Source organism: Neoarius graeffei, chromosome 4, assembly GCF_027579695.1.
Source record: "Neoarius graeffei isolate fNeoGra1 chromosome 4, fNeoGra1.pri, whole genome shotgun sequence".
NCBI classification, from domain to species: domain Eukaryota; kingdom Metazoa; phylum Chordata; class Actinopteri; order Siluriformes; family Ariidae; genus Neoarius; species Neoarius graeffei.
Genome location: NC_083572.1, coordinates 100,935,350 through 100,956,803, shown reverse-complemented (window position 1 = coordinate 100,956,803; position 21,454 = coordinate 100,935,350). Strand labels below are relative to the sequence as shown.

At 44.7% G+C, this 21,454-nt stretch overlaps 1 protein-coding gene across 2 annotated transcripts in view; it reads left to right on the top strand.

Annotated features, from left to right (window-relative positions):
• Positions 1-21,454, top strand: part of nbeal1 (neurobeachin-like 1) — a 176,409-nt gene that overhangs the window by 95,779 nt on the left and 59,176 nt on the right. For both annotated transcript variants that reach the window (XM_060920052.1, XM_060920051.1), the window contains 15 exons: positions 78-649; positions 754-886; positions 1,284-1,403; positions 2,462-2,708; positions 2,987-3,072; positions 4,709-4,798; positions 4,921-5,092; positions 5,231-5,364; positions 5,478-5,637; positions 5,726-5,828; positions 6,846-6,999; positions 15,025-15,183; positions 19,017-19,176; positions 19,435-19,523; positions 19,693-20,145. In XM_060920052.1, coding sequence (XP_060776035.1) covers positions 78-649; positions 754-886; positions 1,284-1,403; positions 2,462-2,708; positions 2,987-3,072; positions 4,709-4,798; positions 4,921-5,092; positions 5,231-5,364; positions 5,478-5,637; positions 5,726-5,828; positions 6,846-6,999; positions 15,025-15,183; positions 19,017-19,176; positions 19,435-19,523; positions 19,693-20,145 — 2,832 coding nt within the window. The remainder of the gene's footprint in view (positions 1-77; positions 650-753; positions 887-1,283; positions 1,404-2,461; positions 2,709-2,986; positions 3,073-4,708; positions 4,799-4,920; positions 5,093-5,230; positions 5,365-5,477; positions 5,638-5,725; positions 5,829-6,845; positions 7,000-15,024; positions 15,184-19,016; positions 19,177-19,434; positions 19,524-19,692; positions 20,146-21,454) is intronic.

Genomic DNA, 21,454 nt, shown 5'->3' with positions numbered 1-21,454 from the left:
TCCGAAGTTGCCTTTTCCGCAGTCCGTGTCGTCCACATGTGAGGCTTTAACGTGTGCATTTGTGGCTGTCTGTGTAGGCGGTGGAGGGCGATCACTCCTCTGTGGGGTTTTTGGGGATCAGTAACGTGGAGCCGCTCCTCCTCCTGATCCGCTGGCTGCCGGAACTCGACTCGGCCGAGCTTCAGGTCTTCGCGGCCGATCGGCTCCGGAGGATCTGCGCCTTAAACCGGCGCACACGGGCCGCCTGCGTCAACGCGCGCATGCCAGAGTGTGTTCTCTCTACGCTCGAGACAGACGCTCGTCTGCCACGCGTATGCGCAGAGAGCCTTCTGGCTCTTCTTGGCGCTCTGGGGGCGGAGTCTCTGAGCGGCGCCGAGCTCCAGCGGCTTCTGAGCCTCCTGAGGAACCCCGAGAACCGCCCTCATCCTTACATTGAGCCGGTGCTGCGCTCACTGCTCGCCATGCTCCGGAAACACACGCTCCACAGCGCGACTCACTACTTCGATCTGACCCCGCCCATGGCAGGTATCGCCGTGCCGACCATTTCCAGGTGGCCAGGCTCCGCCTTTAGCTTCTTGGCCTGGCTGTCGTTGGATCAGGACCAAATGGAACCAGCCGGCAAGGGTGAGAAGAGGAAGCAGTTATACAGGTAGGACAGGTGTAGGGGAACAAGGGGCGGGGCCAATCAGAGTGTCATAATGGTTTCCCTGCAAACAAATCACGCATGTTTTCTGTCTTTCTGTTTGTGTGTAGTTTCTTCACGCCAGGAGGTACAGGATTCGAGGCCTTCATAAGCTCCTCTGGCTCTCTGGTGGTGGCGGTGTGCAGTAAAAAGGAATACGTCACCGTCACGCTGCCTGATTACTGCTTCTGTGACTCCCTGTGGGTCAGTGACATCACTTGGCACCAAAAACTACATATCTCAGCGTTCCCTCTTACAAAACCCAGCATTCACTCTGAGAGAAGAGGACTGGGCATTTAGCCAGATGGACAGACAGATAGACGTATAAACGGGTACAGTCGTGAACATATAGACAGATGGGCGATTTAATGACCGTCGGATGATCCAGACGGCTAGTCAGACAGACAGGTGGATGGAAAGTCTGATGCATAATAAGACGCATTGTCAGTCAGTCTAGTAGCTGGACAGCCAGTGAGCGGGTCAAGCGGAATGAATGGGACGTGTGCTCAGGTAGAAGAATAGACAGAAAGATGCACAGTTTCCAGTCTATCAGTATATCTGAGGATTATAGAAAACAAAAACGCTTTATTTTGTCTTTCAGCATTATATTGGCGTGGTGCATGTCCCTGGGAAGAGACCGTTTGGACAGAGTCTCGTCTACATCTACGTGGACGGCCAGCTGAAGTTATCAGCACCGCTGAAATACCCCAACATGGCTGAGGTGCTGATGAAGTATACATTCTCTGTCCTTCACACACTAGCGTAACAGGGCATTAGCATCGTGAACAAATCTATCAGATAAATATGAGGTGGAGAATATTCCATTGTTCCTTCAGATAAATATGAGGTGGAGAATATTCCATTGTTCCTTCATACATATATACATATATATAAAACGTGTGTATGTATATATATATTTTTTATTTCACTCTGGTTCTCTGTCAGAATGTTACGCTGAAAAAAAAAACATGTAGGATGCAAAAAACCGGTTTTTCTCCAAGAAGAAATTTAGCCTTCATGCACCAACTCTTTGTAACGGCAAGAATCGAGACACGAATAGATGCGGATGGAGATGATGATGATGTCATCTTGTCGTTTTTGTTCAGAACGTTGTGTATGACAGGAAGTGATGGAAACACATGATGACTGACAGATACAGCATGTGTCCAAACAGACAGACAGGTGTCTAGACTGGCACGCTGACAGACGCGTCCAGACGTGCAAAAGAAAACGTGACCAGACTGACAGCCAGACAAATAACAGATAGTTTGTCGAGGCAAAAACACACAGTCAGTCAGTCTAGACAACTGTCTGTCTGATAGACAGCTGTCTAGACAAATAAACACAGACAGGACAGTCACCTGACTGGCTGACTGACAGATCCTAGACTGTTGTCTAGACAATTAAATACACAGATCGACAGACAGACACATCCTAGACAGTTGTCTAGACAATTAAATACACAGCCAGACAGTTGTATAGACTCTTGTACAGACAGACAGATTATATACTGTTGTCTGGACGATGAAATGCACAGATTGATAGACAGGTGTCCACACGAACAGACAGATAAACAGCTGTCCAGACAGATAGACATACAGGTGAATTGACAGTTGTGTAGACAAATGCACACAGACAGACAAGCAGATGGGTGTCTAGACGAATAGGTGGATGGATGCATAGATAAACAGGTGGACAGTTCGACCGATAGACTTGCATGTAAAAATTAATTGATAGAAACACGCAGTGATGCATGTTCTTGTCTGTCTCTCCTCCCAGGTGTTCACGTCGTGCTGTATTGGCTCGGCAGGTCAACGCACCACCACCCCTCCCCCTTCCCAGATCGCCGACCCCCCTCCATCCCGCACGTCTGTGTGGGGGGGACTGTCCAGGCTGGCTCTGATTTCCCCGGGGACGCAGGACAGCGAGTGGGGACGACCCACATCGCTTCAGGGACACCTGAGCACTGTGATGGTGTTTAGTGAAGCTCTGAACACCAACACCATCAGAGCGCTGTACAACACGGGTATGGTATACAGCTGGACAGAGAGACAGACAGTTAGGCAGATAGACGGATATTTACTTGCAAATAGACCGATACAAGCTGTGTAACTGGGAGCCAGAGACGGACAGACAGACTGCTAGACTGAAATGCAGACAGACAGGTAGAACAGAGAGAGACATGTATACATGTTTGGCAGTATGGCTTGCTCCCAGGTTTCCGTGAACCGGAAGTGTCCTGTCTCTGAGACATCATGTCCACGTTTACAGTCTGAGTGTAAACTCTTCGACTCCTCGTTTCAGGGCCGAACTGCATTTCACCCTTCAAAAGTCAAGAGGCGGAGCTCGGTGACCTCAGCACCAAACTCCTCCTACACTATTCGCCAAAGGTGAGTGGATGGAGCACACAGACCGGGAACAGAACAAGTGGTGAAAGAAACCACCATCCACTGTGGATGTGTCCCAAACCACACGCCCTATTTAGTATCTAGGCTCCATGCCCTGACTGCCCATCATGCCCGGTCGCACATAGCGCAGCAACAATGCACACCATTCCAAAACCCCTTACTGTTATCCGTCCATCATGGACACGTTCCAAACCACACACTCTAGTCAGTATATAGGCCACCCGAACGAGACCCTAAATGTCTCATCATCAGAAACTCATTTTGGACACGTCCCAAACCATGCACCTTACTTTCACTGCATTGTGGGTATTCGGTGCTTTCTGGGGTGTGCTCACACACAAACATACTGCACTATTGAGGTTTTTCACCCACGTGACCAAGTCATGCGATGCATCGTTAGGCTGCCATTTTGGACGTCACGGCTCGAATCCGTTTGAATGCGAGGAAGGCGACAAACGAAAAACATAAAAGAAAAAGGAGCGAGATGCAGAAAACACCTTCACTATCCAGCGACGTAGGGCATTTACAGGGCGAGCAGAGGGAGAGGTATTTGCAAAAATTGAGGTTAGCAGGCTTAGAGAACGACGTTCACCAGGATTGTTCACTGACGTACGGAAGTACACGAAGCCCTCGTCTTTACCTGACTTCGGCCCACATGATCTGTATACCTATGTCGTTAAAAACCCATCGCCATACACAGGTATTGATCTGAAAGCGTATAAGAGTTTGGATGCCTACAAATATTTTGTGTCAGGCTGGGTAACATGCCTACATCAGCGGGTCGTCCCTGGAGCCGGTGGTCGCCATCTTATTACAGCTAAGGTTTGTTCACATTTTCATTTACTTTCGGTCCTCAGGATAAACAAAATGTTATTAAATGTCATTGAAATAACTTCTTAGTCTGTTGAGACATGGCCCGTTATAAATTTGCTGTTACCAGGCAATGACCAAGAACTGTATTATTAGGGTCGCTGTAGTTGTAGCAGTGTACTAGCAGCTAGCTGTTAGCACTAGCTAATGTCAACAACATAGTAGCTGGTATGTTACTGTAGCAATGTTTACATTCAGTCATTTGGATGACTGTTAAAACCTTTCAGTCTCAAATTTTTCCTTTACTGTATTTACTAGTTTACTGTAATTATGATCCGGCAGGATCACTCCAGGAGCAAGCCGGAGCGCGCTGCTTAATTTGAGGGGGAGCAAGCCGGCGCGCGCTCCGGAACCTCGGCCGGAGCACTCCGGGAGCAAGCCGGAGCGTGCTGCTTAATTTGAGGGGGAGCAAGCCGGAGCGCGCTCCGGCAGCTATTTACACTGGATCCGGTGTAAATAGCTGCCGGATCATAATTACAGTAAACTAGTAAATCCAGTAAAGGAAAAACTTGAGACTGAAAGGTTTTAACAGTCATCCAAATGACTGAACGTAAACATTGCTACAGTAACATACCAGCTACTATGTTGTTGACATTAGCTAGCTTGACCTTCAAAATGGCGGACACCGGGGCGTCACGTGACCCTGTGACGTCAGGTGAAATACCTCAATAGATTGAGTGTGTAGCCGAGTGCACTACAGTGCGATTTGAGACGTGCAGGACTGAAATGTGTCCCTCGCTCCTGTTAGGCCTGTCGGAACCCGATCTGTGTGGATCTGTCCCCTAATCTACTGCACGGACGACTGACTGGGAATAAAGTGGTGAACTGGGACGTCAAGGTGGGAGAGGAGACACACGCACACACACATACACACACAGACACACGTCTTCATTTAATTCGTTTCACTGATGTGTGTGTGTGTGTGTGTGTGTGTGTGTGTGTGTGTGTGTGTGTGTTTAGGACATCATTAACTGTATCGGAGGACTTCCTGTGCTTTTCCCCATTCTGGAGCAGTTGACCTTGTTGACCCCTGAACAGCACACTGGCTTCTCAGGGTCAGAAGGCGTGACCCCTGAGTCTGCCACGCCCACTGATGGAGACTGGGTCATACTGCCTTCCAGCAGAGCCTCAGGTGTGTGTGTGTGTGTGTGAGAAAGAGAGAGGGAGAGCTTTGTTCTTGGATCTCATTAACATCTTGTAGTGCTGTTAATCATTGTTTGTGTGTGTGTGTGTGTGTGTGTGTGTGTGTGTGTGTGTGTGTGTGTTTCAGAGGCCCGTCTGGAGAAGAACCTTGCTGCGACCTTCCTGTTGGTGTTGAAGCACTTCCTGCACCGACACATAATAAACCAGGAGACACTGCTACACACACACGGCGTGGCCACACTTGCTGCCCTGCTGCAGAAGGTACACACACACACACACACACACACACTGTCCGTCTCGTCATTGCAATTAGTGTTAAGATAATCCATATTACAATAAGATCATTTAATGTGTGTGTGTGTGTGTGTGTGTAGCTGCCTGCTTTTCTGGTCGACGTGAGTGTGTTGGTTGCAGTACAGCTCCTGATCGAGCAGGTGACCTACGAGAAGAATCCCCACCTCCTGCAACAGCTGCACACACACCTACTGTTCAACTTCAACATCTGGAACCAAGGAGACTTTCCCCTGCGCATCGGTCAGTCTCTTTAGTGTGTCTGTGCGCACGTGTGTATGTGGACGAGTGTTTTAAAGTCTCCTTTCTCGTGTGTTTATTTGTAATAAAGGTCACATCCAGTACATGTCCACCGTCATCAAAGACAGCAGGAAGCAGTTCAGGAAAAAATACGGAGTGCAGTTTCTGCTCGACACCGTCCGCCTTTACTATAGGTGAGGACGGATTTCCCATCATGCTTCACTCCGGACACTGATAGTGTCCGTGCTGATCAGAGAAGCCTGTGTTATTGGTTACTGTTTCTAATACACCCTCCTCTGCTTCCTGTCTCGGCTGTGAATGGCTTTTCAGTCATGTGATTGTCGAGGACCGCGGCTCTGACAGCTGTAATTCAGTTACAGGTTTATATCAACACACTTGCTCGAATGCGTAATCCAGCTCTAATACGGAGGAAGCGGATGATGGTGTGTTACTGACTATTGAAACCCAGGCGTTTAATAAATCATTATATTAATTAAAGGAGAACTGAAGGCAATTTTTTTTAAATAAATTTATTAAATATTATTAGGAATGCATTTTTGATCGCTATTTTGTCGTTGCTAGAGCAAGTTATGAGTGTTTGAAATACGCTCTGTAATATATCAGTCCATATGTCAAAGCGATGGCCGTAAACGAGATTCGTCGAGACCTGTGCGAGACGTCAAACGTACAGCGGAAATCAAAGTGACCGACATCTGCCAACGTTGTCCAAAGACATGTCCGCGCGCCCTCTTTCGAACGCTGACGTAATCAAGCCGGAAGTTTTGTTTGTTTTGATGGCAATCAGGAAAGTTTGAAAAAAGTCGGCAGTAATCGTCATTTAAACTCGTTTTCGTGCAAGAGTTCGTTTGGAAAACGGTTTTCAAAATGGCGGCGCCGACACCTGGTTGACACTTGACGTTTCGAGGTCTCGCACAAGTCTCGCGAAGATCGCGCGGATAAGCAACGCCTGCCGTGGACCAAACGCACTAAATTCAACACGGCTAAAAACCGAACAGGCCGATAAGTATAATATTTAATTGCCAATCCGAGTCACGATATAAGGTTCCGAAAACCGAAAACGTAATCGAATAACACGTTAATTAAGCAATAAAGCAAGTTTAAAAATGACTTCAGTTCTCCTTTCATAAATCATTCTCTTCTTCTCACATCTTCCTGTCATTTTCCCGATCCTGCCATTTCTCTTGGAGCAGCGGGAATCGCGAGGGCGACATGAGCGAGGATGATGTTCGCACCATCAGAGCTTCCCTTTGTGGCCTTCTCAAATATTACATCAGCAAAGGCACGAGTCAGGAGGAGATCCAGAGCATTCTGGGATACATTGCTGCGATTGGGGATGAAGAGCAGGTGAGGGGTAGGGCAAGCAGGAGCAGGTTTGTTTGTTTGTTTGTTTGTTTGTTTGTTTGTTTGTTTGTTTGTTTGTTTGTTTGTTTGTTTGTTTGTTTGTTTGTTTGTTTGTTTGTTTGTTTGTTTGTTTGTTTGTTGTGAAAATAAATGATGACCATCAAAATAATTATCCATTTACATACGGTATTAGTCTTGGTGTGCAAACCTCTTAGGCACATGTAAAAAAAAAAAAAAATGCTGTCGACCAAAAATGGCTTAAAAATAATGAAATATTTCAACATTAAAAAATACTGTAAGTAGTAAGGCATAAGAAATGAAACAAAGTCGATATTTGGTATGTGTGTGTGGGGAAAATAGTAGTCTGAGGTACAGTGAGCGCAGTTTTATGCGGAAATGAGCTGTCGGTTTTACTGAGCGTCTTCCAGAACCAGCCGCAGTTCTTCTGGACACTTTGACTGTCACACTCGCTTCTTCATTTTGCACCGAAACCCAGCAGCCTTCATTATGCTTTCTTTGTCAGGGGTCCTCAACCTTTTCTACTTTAAGGCCCACCTATTCATACAACCCCGATTCCAAAAAAAGTTGGGACAAAGTACAGATTGTAAATAAAAACGGAATGCAATAATTTACAAATCTCAAAAACTGATATTGTATTCACAATAGAACATAGACAACATATCAAATGTCGAAAGTGAGACATTTTGAAATTTCATGACAGCAACACATCTGAAAAAAGTTGGGACAGGGCAATAAGAGGCTGGAAAAGTTAAAGGTACAAAAAAGGAACAGCTGGAGGACCAAATTGCAACTCATTAGGTCAATTGGCAATAGGTCATTAACATGACTGGGCATAAAAAGAGCATCTTGGAGTGGCAGCAGCTCTCAGAAGTAAAGATGGGAAGAGGATCACCAATCCCCCTAATTCTGCGCCGACAAATAGTGGCGCAATATCAGAAAGGAGTTCGACAGTGTAAAATTGCAAAGAGTTTGAACATATCATCATCTACAGTGCATAATATCATCAAAAGATTCAGAGAATCTGGAAGAATCTCTGTGCGTAAGGGTCAAGGCCGGAAAACCATACTGGGTGCCCGTGATCTTCGGGCCCTTAGACGGCACTGCATCACATACAGGCATGCTTCTGTATTGGAAATCACAAAATGGGCTCAGGAATATTTCCAGAGAACATTATCTGTGAACACAATTCACCGTGCCATCCGCCGTTGCCAGCTAAAACTCTATAGTTCAAAGAAGAAGCCGTCTCTAAACATGATCCAGAAGCGCAGACGTCTTCTCTGGGCCAAGACTCATTTAAAATGGACTGTGGCAAAGTGGAAAACTGTTCTGTGGTCAGACGAATCAAAATTTGAAGTTCTTTATGGAAATCAGGGACGCCGTGTCATTCGGACTAAAGAGGAGAAGGACGACCCAAGTTGTTATCAGCGCTCAGTTCAGAAGCCTGCATCTCTGATGGTATGGGGTTGCATTAGTGCATGTGGCATGGGCAGCTTACACATCTGGAAAGACTCCATCAATGCTGAAAGGTATATCCAGGTTCTAGAGCAACATATGCTCCCATCCAGACGACGTCTCTTTCAGGGAAGACCTTGCATTTTCCAACATGACAATGCCAAACCACATACTGCATCAATTACAGCATCATGGCTGCGTAGAAGAAGGGTCCGGGTACTGAACTGGCCAGCCTGCGGTCCAGATCTTTCACCCATAGAAAACATTTGGCGCATCATAGAGCAGAAGATACGACAAAACAGACCTAAGACAGCTGAGCAACTAGAATCCTACATTAGACAAGAATGGGTTAACATTCCTATCCCTAAACTTGAGCAACTTGTCTCCTCAGTCCCCAGACGTTTACAGACTGTTGTAAAGAGAAAAGGGGATGTCTCACAGTGGGAAACATGGCCTTGTCCCAACTTTTTTGAGATGTGTTGTTGTCATGAAATTTAAAATCACCGAATTTTTCTCTTTAAATGATACATTTTCTCAGTTTAAACATTTGATATGTCATCTATGTTCTATTCTGAATAAAATATGGAATTTTGAAACTTCCACATCATTGCATTCCGTTTTTATTTACAGTTTGTACTTTGTCCCAACTTTTTTGGAATCGGGGTTGTAGAAACCACTCAATGGGATTAGATCCTTACACGCTAAGAGAGAAGGATTTTTCCTACGAGTTGGAAAATTTATCCATCTGTTGAGTTCCCCGACGTCTCAAACTACCTGCTGCTGCAGACATTGTTCTACACGGACACGCACATGAAAACCTGGAAGAGCATGAAGGAGTACAACTTTTGATATGTGGCTGAGTTAAAGATCTGGGCATCAGGACACTACAAGATGGACAGCGGTAGACGGATCCAAGTACAGGAAGAGTGTTTATTAGCAGGCGTGATGTTTTTTACAAAAACAAAACACAAACGAACGCAGAGTATTCAAACAGCGTTATAAACATGGTGAGAAACAAACGTGACCCTGATAACGATAATGCTTTGCAACGCTTCTGTGTAAACAGCATCCGTATCTGCGTGTGCCGATTACGTTCAAATCAGTATCAGGTGTTTCCCATAATGACTGGGTCCCGAGAGCACGCACGGCCGCTCGAGCTGCGCCAGACTCGAGCGCGCAAAGGTGTGACAGTCAAGTGCTCGCCTGGTGTGTGACTACAACTTTTAGCTCACGTGTAGATCGCCACCAAAATGCTTCATTTTCATCGATTAAACATCGCAAGCTGTAGCTTGACCGTAGCTCAATGAGGCGGACGTGACGTCAGATGCAACCCAGCAATTGTACCTGACTTAGGGCTGCGTACCTAAACGTAACATCAGGTACAGGTACCAGTACAGAGGTTTAGGTACAGGTCCGGACCTGTACCTGTACCTGAACAATTTGACAAATTAACACGTGTTTTTCTGAACTACTTCAATAATGACAGAAACATTAATAAACTGTTGACAACTTGTCCATCTTTATTCAAAGAAAACCGAACATAACTAGGTTTCCTACCTCACTTCTCAGTCACCCTCTCAGTCTCACACTTAGGCTACATCCACACGACAACGGCAACGAGATGTTATTTAAAAAAATATCGCGTCCACATGGGCAACGATCAGTAAAATATCAGATCCATATGGCAACGCAACGCTTGCTAAAAACGATGCAATACGCATGGCTCACCTCTAGGGGCGCTGTAAGACGGTCCCTTCGGAGACACCAGAACAATAGAAGAAGTAAGGATGCATGCGCATAAACTATTATGCACGAGACTTCATATTAGCCACAAAGTCAGAAAAATCTGTTCGTAAAATTACATTATAATGACCAAATACAATGAAAAGTATTTTTCCAGTCTCACCTGTGAAAGGTAATCCCATGTGATCTCATTTGGACGGTAAACCTGTTTGGTACAGTTAAACGCAGCACATGAATGAGGCATCTTTATTCTCCGCTTTGACCCATCCAATATGGCGGCGAGGATGACGTATGATTCTACGCGGAAGGCGGCATCTTTAATGGTCCGGAATAAATTGAATGCTACACGTCGATGGATTAATTTGTTCTTCTACGCCCTTTTTGAGGAATGTATTGTAGGACTTAAACCAACATCTGAAGAGGTGAGATCGCTCCTTTTTTTCCCTATTTTTGCTGGCGGGATTGACTCTGCCCTAAGGGCTATTCTCTCTCTCTCTCTCTCTCTCTCTCTCTCTCTCTCTCACTTTGCACCATTACACAATAAATATTCACAGTGAAAATATTTTGTAAGCGCGTTTCATGAACCAAGTTATAGGATTTGTTGACAACTTGCATCGAGTTCGTTACACTTCTACCCGGCGTGAAGCACTGACAGTCATGTGGTTGTGACGTCATCGTAAACAAATCCGTTCTACTCATCCAGACGACTTCGCAATGGCGCCGTTGCCAGATCTTTCCACTCTGGAACCCGTTCTCAAAAGATTGCGTTTTGGGGCACCCAAAACGCTGGTGCCGTGTGGACGCCAGGCCGAAACGATAAACAACTGTATCGGATTCACCTGAATCCGTTGCCGTGTGGACAGGGCCTTAGTTAACTTGGGACAAAAAGTCATAAATTGTCTCACAGCGAGAAGTGACTACACTAGAGTCCTACAGAGTACAGACAACATATAGTTCAAACTTTCAAAGTACCTGAGAAGTTGTCTCACAACGAGAAGTGACTAGAGTAAACAAATTCACTCCGCGCAGTCCGCGGCCTTTAACTTGCGCGGCAAAATTACACAAAGCAACAAAGGCCGCCAATGCCAGCAAAGGAAAAATGGCTGACCTGATTTTGAGTCTTTTTGACCAATCGGAACGCTGGATCAGCCAAGCTCTCGCAATGTCTCGTGAGACTGTGGCGAGAGGATCTCAAATCAAAGATGGCTCTGATTTCAAGTTTCAGCGCGGCATTTTACGTCTTTTCCAGTGCTAAATTTTCGTCTTTGTGGTAGGATTTACGCATCTTCAGTCACAAAATAAGCAGATACTTGGTGTAAATTTATATTGGTACAGTACCGGTACTTCATGATCCGGTATTTTGGACCTGTACCGAATCGATTTTCACTGTACAGTACCGGTACACAATACCGGTACGCAGCCCTAACCTGACTACAAGTAAAAAAATTAACTTCAACTTGAGAAAAAAAGGTTTGCGGCCCACTAGATGGCGCTTCGCAGCCCGCTAATGGGCCGTGGCCCAGTGGTTGAGAAACACTGTCTTATGGAATATGCTGTTCAGTGTGTAACAATGAATTTTGTGCTGGAAAACGAAGGTTTGGAACTCCTAAAATGTTTTTGTACTGACTCGATAATGTAAAAGTCATAAAATGGAAATCTCTAACAAAGTTTGTATAAAAAAAAAAAAAATTGGGTGTCTAAGACTTTTTGCACTGTACTATGTATATATTGTGTCTTTTTTTTTTTTTTTTTTAATATTTTATGTATAATACTATATGAAGTGTAAAGACTATATTAACATTGAGTATTAACCCTTGTGTGGTGTTCGTATTTTTGTTACTCTGGTGGACCCGCTGCATTTTGGTGCTTTAAATTCAGCACAGTCAAACTATTTTACATTAAATACTTAACAGATGTTTACTTCACCCCAATTACAAGCAACATAAACAGCATTTATTTTTTTCGCGGTGCGGTTTCCATCAAATCCTGCGCTCTGATTGGCTGGCGAGCAGGTCCGTATCCTACGGTACGGACCCCCAGTTACGGACCACGGTTATGGACCTCTGGCGACTCGCCCATTCACAACAGCAAACATAGTAGCAATTTTTGTCAACGTTTATCTTTTTTATAAGATTTATTTATCAGATTTTTATCAAAAATCTTATAAATTTTTGCCAGCATTTCTCAAGAGAATAACATTAATTTTACATCATGGATAGCGATAATGATAGTGTTCACAGCAAAAGCGAGTTTTACTACCCTGAGGAAGAAGAAATAAAAGAAAACATTTCAGGAGAAAGCTAAAAACCTGTAACTGTTGCTAACGCTGAGCAAAAACATGGCTGAATCCTGAATGACTCAATTTTGTATAAATAGGGGACTACATAGGTGGCAAAATGTAGTTTTTTTCCTGCCATGGAAGTGCACTTGTATACCGAGGAGGAAGCAATTTGCATTACAGCCGTGAATGAGGATTCAAAATGGCGGCTCGGCTCGGTTTTCCCTTTCGGGCGCTCTCGTTTTCTGTTAGAATTTGGTAAAGAAAAAAATATATATATATTATTTACCAGCTTAAGGTCGGTCCGTATGGTGAAATACCGTGACCTCAGCCCAGAGGGCCTCGCTCAGTACTTTCAAGACCTCGGTCACCGTATTTCACGATACAGACCTCCCAGCTGGTAAATAACATATATATGGTTAATATTTGCCCTTTACCTTTGTTAGATTATATTTATTTAAAAAAAAAAAAGTGCTACTCATTTTTTTTGTTTGTTTTTCAATAAAATGTAATTTTACAAAAAGAAAATCAATTACAGTCAAGATATGAGTGGAAAAAAGATGTTTATGTTCAAATTTACAAATGAAGTGAGGTTTTTCATAACAACTGATTTTTATTTCTTTGAATTTCATTAGAAATTTAACCCATTCAGTTCAGTTTACACAACGCAAGCTGAACACATACAGTAACCATGTCAGTCTGTACAACACATCAGCCCCATGCTCGTCTTCGTTTCGGGACCGGCTGATGCTCCGTCTCATCCTCTTCTTCAAAGTCAGACTCAAATTCAGACTCTGAATTTTCAGAAATGGGATCCTCACGTTCTGAAACGTCTTCCTCTACATCATCAAAAGCTTCTCTCTCTTCCAAAATCATTCGCAAGTCCATCTGAGCACAGAATCTTTCGGCCATCTTGATCAGTTGTGATAAGGAGCCACATTAGAAAAGCTATATTTATTGTGTCCCAGCCCCAGTTTATGGGAACTTCTGTCTTGGTTCCCGCGAGACAGAGGGTAAAATGTACAGGAATGTGAGAGCAGACAGGTGTCGGTGCTTGAACGGCAGGGGCAGAAACACAAAACTCACACACTAACAGCAGGAGGAGGACAGAGTGAAGGTCCACACTTTTATTAGCGCCGGGTCCAGTGGACTCGAACATCCTGTATGTAATATAAATGTGTGTACAGTGTGTGGTCATCGAAAATGTGTTCTGATGTATGTTCTTCACAGAAAATGAGCCAAGGCCAGCGAGTCTGAGTTTGAAAAAATAATTAATCGTATCATTGTTCCTTTGATAAAGAATGAAAACGGGTCCCACAGACCTGAACACCATACAAGGGATAAATATTGAAATTTTGCCTGATTTGACTCCATTGTTCATCATCTTATTACAAGCTACCTGGCCATTATCCACCACAAAGCGACATTTTGCCATTAAACACCAACCTCAGCTACTCAGCCCCAGCATTCTACATCACACTCCAACACAGGGTGTGTTATGTATTCTGAGCAGAATCGTTGCCTTTGATGGTTTTGATATCCGTCTTGGCTGAAGTGAAAATTAAAAGCAGGTCGCCTGGGTTTTTTTTTTTTTAAAGTAGGTCTCTCTCTATTCCACTAAACCCTTTAATCTGGCATTTAATTAACCGTGTCTTTCCTGCAGGCTTTCCTGCCTTCTCTTCGACACGTGTCACTAATTCAGTTGGAGCAGCATGCCACTCGAGTCAATAACTGGGTTTCATTCTGGAGACAGCCGCTTTATTCAGCTTCCTGTCCACAAAGGTTACGATTAACTGGTGGACAATTAACTGTGATCAAAAAGGATACGCTTTACCATGGGGGTTGTTTGTCTCTCATCTAGAAGCCTTGTGATCCAACTCGTAACCCAAAGTCTTGAAAATAGTGTTGATGCAGAACATAATTCAAACTTGCAGCCCCGACAATTCAAGGTTCTAGCTTAACGCTGGTAGTTCTCATGGCCACGGAGCTTCGGAATGTTATTAAATCATTTACAGTATCAAACTATATACAGCTCTGATGAACAGTACAGTTATGTTTCCTAAACCGAGTATGAGAGAGCACAGAAAAGAAGCTTCGTCATTGTGGAGGACCAAAGGAATGTTCTGAAATCCTATCCATGTTATGTCTTTATCCTTCCATAGTTCCTAATAATAAATTCGGAAATAAAAACGGTACATATTCCTCACACTATATAATCCGACCATAAAATCTTCCAATGTGGCGTCGCTGTTCTTTTCTCTTTTGGCCGTGTTGTAATGAAGATGCTGCTAAACCGCTGAGTGATTTGAGCAACTGCAGATTGACATGATGTCGCTTTAATATAAAATAAACATAATATTGAAAGCGGCAATAAACTGTTATGTAGTTGCCATCATATGAAAATTTATCGACACCTGCGTTTCTCCCCATGCTGTCATGTATATTTTTGCAGAGCATGTTTTCTGGAAGCTGAATTGGTTGTTTATCTGTAATGTTGATTAGAGTTGCTGATTGTGTTTTTGTGTGTTTTGTAGTTGTGTAGTATTTTTGAGCTGCTGCTGAATCTTCTCCAAACGAGTGCATCACGCGATCAGCTTTTTCTGCTGCTGTTCGAGCCGGGAGCCGCTGATTCCTGCTATGCCCTGCTGTTCAACCCCAAACACTCTGACCGCCTCCGAGAGCTCATTTTCAAGGTCACACACACCAACGTTCACCATCTTAGACCAACGTTCACTATCATAGGCCACCATTCACCAGCTTACACCAAAGTTCACCATCTTACACCAAAGTTCACCGTCTTAAGCCACCATTCACCATCTTACACCAATGTTCACCATCTTGGGCCACCATTCACTATCTTGCACCAAAGTTCGCCATCATAGGCCACCATTCACCATCTTGCACCCAAGTTCACCATCTTACACCCAAGTTCATCTGAGACCACCGTTCACCATTTTGCACCAATGTTCATCATCTGAGGTCACCATTCACCATCTTACACCAAAGTTCACCATCTTACACCAAAGTTCACTATCTTACACCAGTGTTCACCATCTGAGTCCACCATTCACCATCTTGCACCAAAGTTCGCCATCATAGGCCACCATTCACCATCTTACACCCAAGTTCACCATCTTACACCCAAGTTCACCATCTGAGACCACCGTTCACCATTTTGCACCAATGTTCACCATCTGAGGCCACCATTCACCATCTTACACCAAAGTTCACCATCTTAAGCCACCATTCACTATCTTACACCAATGTTCACCATCTGAGTCCACCATTCACCATCTTGCACCAAAGTTCGCCATCATAGGGCACCATTCACCATCTTACACCAAAGTTCACCATCTTAGGCCACCATTCACCATCTTACACCAACGTTCACCATCTTAGGCCACCGTTCACCATCTTACATCAATGTTCACCATCTTGGGCCACCATTCACCATCTTGCACCAACGTTCACCATCTTAGGCCACCGTTCACCATCTTACACCAATGTTCATCTTCATCAGCCACCATTCACCATCATAGACCAAAGTTCACCATCAACCAATGCTCACCATCTTGCACTGACATTGACCAATTTATGCCAGTGCTCACCATATTAGACCGACTTTAACCATTACACACACCAATATTTATCATCTTCAACAAGTGTTCACCATCTTAGACCAACATTCACTATCTTAGGGTGTACTCACACTCAGTAATCCATACTGCACCTGAGCATGTTTGACCCCAAAATCTGGTTCGTTTGACAAGCATGATCGCTGCATACCATATTCAGGTGCAGTTCACTTGGACTGCTTAGAAGAGGTGTGCTTGGGCGTGTTTAGTTGGGTTCCTGCACAGTGTGATCACTAAGTGCATAAAACTCAAGCAATATAGTGTGAACTTTTCAATTCATGTGTTATTAAGGGGTCTGGTGCTTAATGATGAATGGGAATTGTAGTTGGCCAGTAAAGCTGCATTGTGATGACTTAAGAATACTCAGGACCAAAATGTTAAACGCAGTATGAGTGCAGGCCAGTGGGGGGGGTCTATCTTGGGAGTGGTACCAGGCAATTGTTCCTAGTGTGAGTACGCGCTTGCGCCAACAATCACCATTACTTACACACACACACACACACACCAATATTTACCCTTTCAGACCAGTGTTCACCATCTTGCACCAACGTTCACTCATCTTCCACTGACATTCACCATCTTGCACCAACTTTCACCATGTTGCACCACCATCTTACATTAGCACTGACCATCTTGGTGTAGTGTTCACCAACTTACACCAATGCACACTATCATACGGCAACATTCATCATCTTACTCTAAATTTCATGGTCTTGCACCAACGTTTACCATTTTACACCATTCTCCATCACACATACCAGTGTTCACCATCACATAAACCACAGACTGATTTATTGTGTATGGAGAACGCCATTGTGTGTTGGTATCTGACTGCTTACAATCCTTTATTGGAACACCTATACACTGATCAGCCATAAAATTAAAACCACTGAGAGGTGAAGTGAATAACATTGATTAACATTGAAGGGAAGCCATGGCCTAATGGTTAGGGAAGCAGTTTTGGGACCAAAAGGTCACCGGTTCGCTTCCCTAACCCCCAACTGCTCCCTGAGCTGCTCTGGGTATGCTGTACGTCGGCTTTGCATAAGAGTGTCTGCTAAATGCCTGTAATGTAATGTCGTTATCTCAGGACAGTGGCACCTGTCAAGGGGTGGGATATATTCAGCAGCAAGGGAACAGTCAGTTCTTGAAGTTGGTGTTTTGGAAGCAGGAAAAATGGGCTGAGCAACTTTGACAAATTGTGATGTTCCCAGTATGCAGTGGTTAGTACCTACCAAAAGTGGTCCAAGAAAGGACAACCGGCGACAGGGTCATGGGTGTCAAAGGCTCATTGATTCACATGGGGCATTGTCGCGGCGAGCGCCCTTTTTGTCAGCCGGTATGCAAGCGCGTTAATTACTCACCTGCGCACAATCAAGGAGAACAAAGCGACACGCTGACTTCCTGGTCGGGTGCGAGGACTGAACAGCAAAAAAATAGGCTGCTGCAGCGCGAAATACAAACTCGATCACTTGCCGAGCATTTTGTGAAGCTGTGTAGAAGTTTTGCCATTGTCAAGATCTGAACAGACAGCCGGTAAGCTCGCGTTTATTTTTATTTTGTTGTGAATGCGAAGAAATTATTGCGCTGACGGGGCATTGAGATGCGTGGAAAATGTTTGTGTTTGTAGCGTCTTAAGGTTCAAATATTCACATGGTGCTTTGTGTAATTGTTGGCTGGTAAGGGTTATTGCAACTTGCTTTGTTTGGGCCGGTAAAAGGTGTGGCAACTTGCTTGGTCTCATGTTTGAAATGGCCCAGTTTAGATGTGGTTTGATGCGTGGATAATATTGTGCTGAATCCTTGGGTGACAGTGAAGACATGGTTTAAAAGCATGTATCTTTTTCTGCTTGCATACAGTGCATGTTTAAAACGAACTGAAAGTATTTAATTGCTAAAATGTTCATGGTGGATATGGTTTGTAAATATGTAGGTTGGCTTGTTACTTGGTAACTCATTTATTGGGTTTAGTAACTTGCTTAATTCATTATGGCCCCCGGGGTTAAAATGTATTTTAATATTTTGATGCATTTACATTGAAACAGTTCATTCAAAATCTGTCTTAAGTTAAAGTAAATTCTGTCTATTTTCACATTTAATGGGCGGCACGGTGGTGTAGTGGTTAGTGCTGTCGCCTCACAACAAGAAGGTCCGGGTTTGAGCCCCGTGGCCGGCGAGGGCCTTTCTGTGTGGAGTTTTCATGTTCTCCCCGTGTCCGCGTGGGTTTCCTCCGGGTGCTCCGGTTTCCCCCACAGTCCAAAGACATGCAGGTTAGGTTAACTGGTGACTCTAAATTGACCGTAGGTGTGAATGTGAGTGTGAATGGTTGTCTGTGTCTATGTGTCAGCCCTGTGATGACCTGGCGACTTGTCCAGGGTGTACCCCGCCTTTCACCCGTAGTCCGCTGGGATAGGCTCCAGCTCGCCTGCGACCCTGTAGAAGGATAAAGCGGCTAGAGATAATGAGATGAGATGTATTTAATGTTAAGTAATTGGTAAATGGATGGTGTTTTGTCTTTTAAGGTTTTTCACCTGCAAAGGAAAAAGATGGAATAAAGGCCTGGTTTGAGTGAATTCCAGTTTTAATGTTCAGAATTGGTATTACCCTTCAAGTGTGGGATAAGCACAGCAAAGGAGTAAAACACTTGACAGGCATGAAGGCTAGCCTATATGGTCCAGTCCAGAAGAGCTACTGTAGCACAAACTGCTGAAAAAGTTAATGCTGATACTGTTCTGTTTTCACCAGCATTAACGTTTTCAGTAGTTTGTGCTCCAGTGACAGGTGCCATCGTAACATCATCCGCGTAATTCATTTTACCCGTCAGTGTTTTTAATTTTATGGCTGACCGGTGTGTGCTGTTACCTCATACTGACTTCTGGTGTGTGTGTGTAGCTGTTTGAGCGCATGCTGAGGTGTGACCGCGTGTACGAGAAGAGTAAGCAGCGGCTGAGACTGCGAGACGTGGGGTACTCTGGCCTCCCGCTCCTCTTCCCCGACCTTCAAATCACCCCCACGCTCATCAAGTGCCTCCTCAACCAAATCCTCCACACAGGTCTGTGCGAAAATAATAACCCTCTGTGTGGCACGTCTATGATGTCGTCATATAGCCTGATGAGACGTGAACGTGCACCAAACGGTTTCATTTTTATCCTTGACTGTTTTTGTTTCCTTTCCTCACTTCCTCAGAGAGAGGAGTTCAGAAGCGAGGAAAGGAAATGAAGAGGTGCAGTTAGAGTTATAAGACGCACCGCCTCGATTTACTCTGTCTGACCTTCTGCCTTTTTGTGCCCTTTTGACCTCTGACTTTTAGATTCTGTGGTAAAATATAAGGATCTGATGGTTCTTGTGCAGATGACTCACCGGGCTGAACTGAGTGTGCGCCTGCTCATCTGCAAGATGGTAAGAGTTCGGAGGAGCTCTCTCTCTCTCTCTCTCTCTCTCTCTCTCTCTCTCTCAGCTGTGTTTAATAGTCTAATAGTGTTCTTACATACTCTTCAGGTATATAAAGTTATAAATTGCCATTTAAAATGTATTGTAGCTAATTTATATTAAGTGTGTGTGTGTGTAGTTATATTCCCTGGTGCAGTCTCAGGCAGACGCAGCGCTGCAGATATCCCGTCAGCCATGTTGGCAGGACACCCTGATCCGTGTGTTGGTGCGGAGCTGCAGCGGTGACTCCTGGTCCGGTTCGGGGCGGGGTGATTCGGCCAGCCTGGGCAGTATCGGCTCGAGCCGAGCGGAACTTCCTGTGAGTGTAGAGAGTCTAGAGGAGAACGGAGACGTGCTGTCTCTGTCTGAGACACCCAGCGAGACCTCACAGAGCAGGGGGCTGAGTCTGGACCTGAGCCAGGTCCCTGTACTCGAGCAGGGTGACAGTGGGAGTCAGACTCCCTCACCACTGGAGAATGCCAAACCTTTCCCTGGTACCGCCCCCGAACGAGAAACCACTTCCTCTCTGGGAGATGACAGCTTCCTGTTCAGCGATAATATCTCTCTGGGAGAATCTTTTAACAGTACAGAGGTAAAATGGGTTTTTGCGTGTGTGTGTGTGTGTGTGTGTGTGTGTTTTATGAGAAACGGGATAATAAAATTGCTCATCCATCCACCCGTTTGTCTGTTCGCCCACCCGTTCATCCATCCATCCATCCATCTACACATCTGCCTGTCCATCCATGACCCCATCAATATGTCCATCCATGACCATCATTAAATCCGTCTGCTTGGATATTCGTTCCATGCCTTCATCAGTCCATTCCTCCATCCATCAGTACCGTCTTCCATCGGTCCATTATTCCATCCTTTCATTCGTCAATATATGTGCCCAAATCCAGAATCCAGGGACACATGTCCGCCCGGGGGCATTTTGAGTTATTGCCAGATTCAGAAAGTACAGTTTCTAAGCTTTCCAATGATGCCTTCCATGTGGAGATCTGACAATATTTGAAGAATGTGTGGCCTTTTGAAAGTGTATACCTCTTAAAACAGAAAAGGGAGAAAATCGCCCTCAAAGTTTTCCATCTCAGCTACTCTGGGTGTAGGGCGGGCACATAATGGTGCTCATTTGCATGACATTAAGGAAAGCCCTACCCCCTACGAGCTAGCACGATACTACTTTCATGTAAACAAAGATCACCACGTCAATTTTCCTTCCATGCAAAGTATGCCCAAAACAATTATGAAGTACAAAAATAAGTCCTAAAGTATACTTTAACGTTTTGTGGTTGAAAAATTACTCACACCGTAAGAAAGAAAGATAGCACGATGATGACACAACTAACACAACGCTAGTTTCATGTAAAGCCTCGGTCACAACCGGCCGTACCGCGCTCCTACGGCCGGTCTACATGCAAAAAACGCAAGAAACGCACGGAGGGTGCGCGTGAAACGCACGAGAGCGCGCGTGTGATGTGCTGATTTTCGAGCCGCAGACCGGCCGCAGAGGTTCTTTGTCATGTCAAACAAACTCTACAGGCGCTTACGTTTTTTTCAGGTTGCAAGACAAACTTATGGCCAACGCGCATCTTTCTCCATGAACAAAAAAAAAAAAACGCAGCGATTTGGGAAACGCCAAAAATCACACGGCAAAAAAATCGTACGTCCGGTTGTGACCTAGGCTTAACCAAACCACAACACTCTCCGTTACATGCAAAAATAACCACACAGCCTTAGATTAATAAACTTACCCCATCAGAAAGAGAAACGTCGCCTTGCACACACCAATGCCTCCGATGGAATGTAATCCTAGCTTCCTTTTGGTTGGGTTTTTTTGCTAGAAATGGTTATCTCCGATGTAAATACCGTGTGTCTGTTTGCTTCGCGGTGTTTCAGCT